The sequence below is a fragment of the Bombina bombina genome, chromosome 2 (assembly GCF_027579735.1).
Source record: "Bombina bombina isolate aBomBom1 chromosome 2, aBomBom1.pri, whole genome shotgun sequence".
Classification (NCBI taxonomy): domain Eukaryota; kingdom Metazoa; phylum Chordata; class Amphibia; order Anura; family Bombinatoridae; genus Bombina; species Bombina bombina.
Genome location: NC_069500.1, coordinates 929,088,583 through 929,096,799, shown reverse-complemented (window position 1 = coordinate 929,096,799; position 8,217 = coordinate 929,088,583). Strand labels below are relative to the sequence as shown.

General features: G+C 40.9%; 1 protein-coding gene across 10 annotated transcripts in view; it reads left to right on the top strand.

Moving 5' to 3' along the window:
* Window positions 1-8,217, top strand: part of SEC31A (SEC31 homolog A, COPII coat complex component) — a 211,049-nt gene that overhangs the window by 16,781 nt on the left and 186,051 nt on the right. For 9 of the 10 annotated variants that reach the window (XM_053703361.1, XM_053703367.1, XM_053703358.1 and 6 more), the window contains exons 2-3: window positions 1,065-1,144; window positions 2,805-2,928. In XM_053703361.1, the coding sequence (XP_053559336.1) occupies window positions 1,066-1,144; window positions 2,805-2,928 (203 nt within the window). In that variant the 5' untranslated portion in view covers window position 1,065. Of the gene's footprint in view, window positions 4-1,064; window positions 1,145-2,804; window positions 2,929-8,217 lie in introns of all 10 variants that reach the window. The other variant, XM_053703366.1, reaches the window with a different exon arrangement.

Sequence of the window (8,217 nt, the reverse complement as noted above, 5' to 3'; positions counted from 1 at the left end):
AATGTAAGTGTGGTAATGTACATTGCATAGTCTTACATAATGGGCTCCATTTTTTTTAAGCAGAGGATGCTGCTTTGGAGCCACATCGTTTCAGGTCCGCCTGAAATGGAAGTTGAGAAGCAGCGGTCATAAGACAGTTGCTCCTTAACTTGTCCGCCACCTTTTAGATAAGATTGGGGTGATTGACGGTTCCTGCTAGCGGCCGAATGGCCGCTAGTGAGCAGGGGTGGCATTGCACACGCATTTCACCAGAAATGCTTGTGCAGTGTTAAATGCCGACAGCGTATCATGTCCGCTCGACTATTGTTAAATCTACCCCAATGTCTCATTGTAAATAATTTTTTTATTTGTATTTTACCCTTGTGATTGTAATGTACCTTTGTATAGCGCTGCATAAAATGTTGGCGCTTTATAAATAAGCAATGATAATAATAAAACTGTATTCAGGGGTCGACAACTCTGTTTAAAATTTAGGAGCCAATAAGAATATTTAGAAGCCAGGCAGTGGTATTGCTATATAGATATTTTCAGAATAACCCAAAAAGTTAGGAGCAAGGGGTAACATTTTAGGAGCCAGTGGCTCCCTGGCTCCTGGGTTTGTCAAGCCCTGGTGTATATGGTTACTTGTAATAAACAGTTATAATAAAAAAAACAAAGCAAAGCTTTACTCCTAAGCTGACCTAATTTAGATCTTATTTAATCATATTTTTTGTGTGTATCTATTAACGACTTAAGTGAGCATGCAGTTTTTGAACAACAATGTTCCTGTAGTTACATATAGTAACAAAAGAAAAAACAGCTTTGCAATATACTTTTATTATTTTTCTCCCCTTTCTCCTTTAATTTAACACTGAAAATTGTAGTCTTTCCGATTTCTGTCAGAATTGGAAGTGTGGACTCGAGACATCTTGAGTCTAACACTACTACATTCTACATTTTAAGATTTTGCTACCATTTGTATTGAACCTTTTTATGAGTGTTGAAAATATTTGCCTACATTTTTGTTATTTTAGTGATTTAACTATAATTTAACGTAATTTTTATTTAATTTATTTTTTATTTAGAATGAAGCTTAAGGAAATAGACCGAACAGCAATGCAAGCCTGGAGCCCTGCACAGCATCATCCCATATACCTGGCAACAGGTGAGGAATTTTAATTGATTTATTTCTGATTTAGCGCTTAACCCTTTGATGACCGGGTTAATTTGTCTACATCGGAACAGGGGGGCATCCCTGTGACGCTAGGGTACGCCCTCCAGACTGTGATCACATTATGGAAGCGCAGTTGGCTTTAGGACAGCCAACGATTATGACGTTCTATTCCGTCAGAACGGCACTAAAGCCCAGTGTAATTGTGACGGAATAGAACGGCATAACGGTGTTAAAAGGTTAACAGATACTGGGTGCCCAAACACATTTGTTTTGTCCTTTGCAGTGTGCATAGCCTCTTGATGTTGCTGCTGGCCATCACATGGAATACTCACCTAACCTCTTAAAACAACAAAAAAAACAATTATTAAACCTAGTCTAAAGTCCCCTGCCTGGAAGTTGCATAATCTTCAAATATAAGATCTGGTTATTATTTTATTATGATACTTTATTTATGAAGCGCCAACATATTCCGCAGCGCTGTCCATGGATACAATTCATTTAAATAAAACAAAGATATTAAACTTGTAAGAGACAGGACAACATTTACAAACACATACTGGAGGAATTGAAGGCCCTATTCCTGTGGGAACTTACAATCTGGTTATCTTTGATTAGTTAAAGGGACATAAAACAAGTTTGGATAGAGACAAACTAAAATATGTACTTTAATAACTTTACCTGAAAATTTATACTGAACTGCCTCACCAAACCCTTTCTTTTAAAGGGCCATAATACCCAAATGTTTAAACACTTGAAAGTGATGCAGCATAGCTGTAAAAAGCTGATTAGAAAATATCACCTGAACATCTCTATGTAAAAAAGAAAGATATTTTACCTCAAAAGTTCCTCAGTAGCCACCTCCCATTGTAAAGGATTTCTAAGCAGCATATTAGTATGTCTGTCCCGGGACAACTGAAAGGATGAGCTTCGTGCACTCTCATATTATTTCACCAATCAGGTAAAGGAAGCTTACTATGAAATCTCATGAGAGTTAAGTCAAATCTCATGAGATCACAGTAAGAGTTCATGACCTCAGCACTGTTGATGCTGATTGGCTGCTGTTCATTTCTTCATTTTTTTAATTTTTTTTACCTGCAGCTGGGAGCAGCTGAGTATAACTTTTTACACAGAACTTACTCTGCTGAGCTGAGGAAATTGTGAGGTAAAATATCTTCCTTTTTTACATAGAGATGCTCAGGTGATATTTTCCTGTCAGCTTTTTACAGTTATACTGCATCAGTTTCAAGTGATTTAGCATATGAGTATTATGTCCCTTTAAGTTTCTGAATTGTACAGCTCTAACTCCCCCCACAAATTTCCTTGTATGGCTGTATCTATATCCACCATAGATTTGGTAGAATGCAAGACTATAACACTCATTATCTGCTGGAGCATGCCTAGAAGCAAATAAGCTGCTGTGAACTCAGTTGAAATATAATGCCTGTGTTTCTGATGCTAAACACTGATAAGGGTGGGGGGGGAGGATCAGACTTCTCCAGACAGCATGGCTATGTAACTAATTTAGATTATTTTTGAAAATTTTTTTTTTTAAAAAAAGCATTATTTTGCACCGTAGTATTTATATCTTATACTGGACAGGGGTGATTTACTTGAAAACTTAGTTTTACTCAAACAATCTTTTCCAATTCAGGAACATCAGCTCAGCAACTAGATGCCACATTTAGCACAAATGCATCTTTGGAAATCTTTGAATTGGACTTGGCAGACCAGTCACTGGATATGAAATCATGTGCTACCTTCTCTTCCTCTCATAGGTATGTTTAGCTTTTTTATTGTATTGTAAAATAAACCATAGAAATATATATTCAATCCTTTAGTGCAGTATCACCTTGCACAATAGGTTTCTGACAAACTGCCTGTTAATTGCACTTTTGATGACAAATGGAAGCTCCTATCTATTCACATTTCTACTTTCGTTAGTGTGTAAGTGCTGGTGAAAATAATCTGTTGTAGATTCTGCAATAAATGTATCAGATCCTACTTGCTTCCTACAACACATGCCAATTTATACTAGATTTGCATTGTATTTAAAGGGACAGTCTACTACAGAATTTGTATAGTTTAAAAAGATGAATATTCCCTAGTTTTGTATAACCAACACAATTATTTTAATATACTTTTTACCTCTGTGGTTACCTTGTATCTAAGCCTCTACAGACTGCCCCCTTATTTCAGTTCTTTTGACAGACTTGCAATTTAGCAGAACAGTTTTGACTCGGGGGTGAGCACAATGTTCTCTATATGACACACATGAACTAGCACTGTCCAGCTGTGGAAAAACTATCAAATGCCCTGAGATAAGAGGTGGCCTTTAAGTTCTTAGAAATTTGCATATGAGCCTACCTAGGTTTAGCTTTCAACAAAAAATACCAAGAGAACAAAGCAAATTTGATGATAAAGGTAAATTGGCTTCTTTCTTTTTCTTCTGTTAAGTGTGATCAGTCCACGGGTCATCATTACTTCTGGGATATTACTCCTCCCCAACAGGAAGTGCAAGAGGATTCACCCAGCAGAGCTGCATATAGCTCCTCCCCTCTACGTCACTCCCAGTCATTCTCTTGCACCCAACGACTAGATAGGATGTGTGAGAGGACTATGGTGATTATACTTAGTTTTATATCTTCAATCAAAAGTTTGTTATTTTAAAATAGCACCGGAGTGTGTTATTATCTCTCTGGCAGAGTTTGAAGAAGAATCTACCAGAGTTTTTGTTATGATTTTAGCCGGAGTAGTTAAGATCATATTGCTGTTTCTCGGCCATCTGAGGAGAGGTAAACTTCAGATCAGGGGACAGCGGGCAGACGAATCTGCATAGAGGTATGTAGCAGTTTTTATTTTCTGACAATGGAATTGATGAGAAAATCCTGCCATACCGATATAATGTCATGTATGTATACTTTTCACTTCAGTATTCTGGGGAATGGTACTTCACTAGAATTACACTGTAAGAAATACATAAAGTTGTTTAATAACTAGAGATTATGTTTAACGTTTTTGCTGGAATGTAAAATCGTTTTCATTTACTGAGGTACTGAGTGAATAAATGTTTGGGCACTATTTTTCCACTTGGCAGTTGCTTAATCTGTTTTCTGACAGTTTCTGTTCTCCCTCACTGCTGTGTGTGAGGGGGAGGGGCCGTTTTTTGGCGCTTTTACTACGCATCAAATATTTCAGTCAGCAACTCATTGTATTCCCTGCATGATCCGGTTCATCTCTACAGAGCTCAGGGGTCTTCAAAACTTATTTTGAGGGAGGTAATTTCTCTCAGCAGAGCTGTGAGAATTATAGTTTGACTGAGATAAAAAACGTTTATTCTGTAATTTGTTATCTTTGCTAATGGGATTAAACCTTTGCTAAAGTTGTGTTGTTTACAAGGATTGAGGCTATAACTGTTTCAATTTATTAATTTTCAACTGTCATAGATCTTCTGTGCTTCTTAAAGGCACAGTACGTTTTATTATTATTCTAATTGAATTGTATTTCCAAGTTGCAAGTTTATTTGCTAGTGTGTTAAACATGTCTGATTCAGAGGATGATACCTGTGTCATTTGTTGCAATGCCAAAGTGGAGCCCAATAGAAATTTATGTACTAACTGTATTGATGCTACTTTAAATAAAAGTCAATCTGTACAAATTGAACAAATTTCACCAAACAACGAGGGGAGAGTTATGCCGACTAACTCGCCTCACGTGTCAGTACCTACATCTCCCGCTCAGAGGGAGGTGCGTGATATTGTAGCGCCGAGTACATCTGGGCGGCCATTACAAATCACATTACAGGATATGGCTACTGTTATGACTGAGGTTTTGGCTAAATTACCAGAACTAAGAGGTAAGCGAGATCACTCTGGGGTGAGAACAGAGTGCGCTGATAATATTAGGGCCATGTCAGACACTGCGTCACAGGTGGCAGAACATGAGGACGGAGAACTTCATTCTGTGGGTGACGGTTCTGATCCAAACAGACTGGATTCAGATATTTCAAATTTTAAATTTAAACTGGAAAACCTCCGTGTATTACTAGGGGAGGTGTTAGCGGCTCTGAATGATTGTAACACAGTTGCAATACCAGAGAAAATGTGTAGGTTGGATAAATATTTTGCGGTACCGACGAGTACTGAGGTTTTTCCTATACCTAAGAGACTTACTGAAATTGTTACTAAGGAGTGGGATAGACCCGGTGTGCCGTTCTCACCCCCTCCGATATTTAGAAAAATGTTTCCAATAGACACCACCACAAGGGACTTATGGCAAACGGTCCCTAAGGTGGAGGGAGCAGTTTCTACCTTAGCTAAGCGTACCACTATCCCGGTGGAGGATAGCTGTGCTTTTTCAGATCCAATGGATAAAAAGTTAGAGGGTTACCTTAAGAAAATGTTTGTTCAACAAGGTTTTATATTGCAACCCCTTGCATGCATTGCGCCGATCACGGCTGCAGCGGCATTCTGGATTGAGTCTCTGGAAGAGAACATTGGTTCAGCTACTCTGGACGACATTACGGACAGGCTTAGAGTCCTTAAACTAGCTAATTCATTCATTTCGGAGGCCGTAGTACATCTTACTAAACTTACGGCGAAGAATTCAGGATTCGCCATTCAGGCACGCAGGGCGCTGTGGCTAAAATCCTGGTCAGCTGATGTTACTTCTAAGTCTAAATTGCTTAATATACCTTTCAAAGGGCAGACCTTATTCGGGCCCGGGTTGAAAGAGATTATCGCTGACATTACAGGAGGTAAAGGCCATGCCCTGCCTCAGGACAAAGCCAAAGCCAAGACTAGACAGTCTAATTTTCGTTCCTTTCGTAATTTCAAAGCAGGAGCAGCATCAACTTCCTCTGCACCAAAACAGGAAGGAGCTGTTGCTCGCTACAGACAAGGCTGGAAACCTAACCAGTCCTGGAACAAGGGCAAGCAGACTAGGAAACCTGCTGCTGCCCCTAAAACAGCATGAATTGAGGGCCCCCGATCCGGGATCGGATCTAGTGGGGGGCAGACTTTCTCTCTTCGCCCAGGCTTTGGCAAGAGATGTTCAGGATCCCTGGGCGCTAGAGATAATATCTCAGGGATACCTTCTGGACTTCAAATACTCTCCTCCAAGAGAGAGATTTCATCTGTCAAGATTGTCAACAATCCAGACAAAGAAAGAGGCGTTTCTACGCTGCGTACAAGAGCTCTTGTTAATGGGAGTAATCCATCCAGTTCCACGATCGGAACAGGGACAGGGGTTTTACTCAAATCTGTTTGTGGTTCCCAAAAAAGAGGGAACTTTCAGACCAATCCTGGACTTAAAGATCCTAAACAAATTCCTAAGAGTTCCATCGTTCAAGATGGAGACTATTCGGACAATTTTACCTATGATCCAAGAAGGTCAGTACATGACCACTGTAGATTTAAAAGATGCTTACCTTCACATACCGATTCACAAAGATCATTATCGGTACCTAAGGTTTGCCTTCCTAGACAGTTTGTGGCTCTTCCATTCGGATTGGCTACAGCTCCAAGAATCTTCACAAAGGTTCTGGGTGCTCTTCTGGCGGTACTAAGACCGCGGGGAATCTCGGTAGCTCCATACCTAGACGACATTCTGATACAAGCTTCAAGCTTTCAAACTGCCAAGTCTCATACAGAGTTAGTGCTGGCATTTCTAAGGTCACATGGATGGAAGGTGAACGAAAAGAAAAGTTCACTCGTTCCACTCACAAGAGTTCCCTTCCTGGGGACTCTTATAGATTCTGTAGAAATGAAGATTTACCTGACAGAGGACAGGCTAACAAGACTTCAAAGTGCTTGCCGCACCCTTCATTCCATTCAACACCCGTCAGTGGCTCAATGCATGGAGGTAATCGGCTTAATGGTAGCGGCAATGGACATAGTACCCTTTGCACGCTTACACCTCAGACCACTGCAACTGTGCATGCTAAGTCAGTGGAATGGGGATTACTCAGACTTTTATCCCCTTCTCTGAATCTGGATCAAGAGACCAGAAATTCTCTTCTATGGTGGCTTTCTCGGCCACATCTGTCCAGGGGGATACCATTCAGCAGACCAGACTGGACAATTGTAACAACAGACGCCAGCCTTCTAGGTTGGGGTGCCGTCTGGAATTCTCTGAAGGCTCAGGGACAATGGAGTCAGGAGGAGAGTCTCCTGCCAATAAACATTCTGGAATTGAGAGCAGTTCTCAATGCCCTCCTGGCTTGGCCCCAGTTGACAACTCGGGGGTTCATCAGGTTTCAGTCGGACAACATCACGACTGTAGCTTACATCAACCATCAGGGAGGGACAAGAAGCTCCCTAGCTATGATGGAAGTATCAAAGATAATTCGCTGGGCAGAGTCTCACTCTTGCCACCTGTCAGCAATCCACATCCCGGGAGTGGAGAACTGGGAGGCGGATTTCTTAAGTCGTCAGACTTTTCATCCGGGGGAGTGGGAACTTCATCCGGAGGTCTTTGCCCAAATACTTCGACGTTGGGGCAAACCAGAGATAGATCTCATGGCGTCTCGACAGAACGCCAAGCTTCCTCGTTACGGGTCCAGATCCAGGGATCCAGGAGCAGTCCTGATAGATGCTCTGACAGCACCTTGGGACTTCAGGATGGCTTACGTGTTTCCACCCTTCCCGTTGCTTCCTCGATTGATTGCCAGAATCAAACAAGAGAGAGCATCAGTGATTCTAATAGCACCTGCGTGGCCACGCAGGACTTGGTATGCAGACCTGGTGGACATGTCATCCTGTCCACCTTGGTCTCTACCTCTGAAACAGGACCTTCTGATACAGGGTCCCTTCAAACATCAAAATCTAACTTCTCTGAAGCTGACTGCTTGGAAATTGAACGCTTGATTTTATCAAGACGTGGGTTTTCTGAGTCAGTTATTGATACCTTAATACAGGCTAGGAAACCTGTTGCCAGAAAGATTTACCATAAGATATGGCATAAATACCTATATTGGTGCGAATCCAAAGGTTACTCTTGGAGTAAGGTTAGGATTCCTAGGATATTGTCTTTTCTACAAGATGGTTTAGAAAAGGGTTTATCTGCTA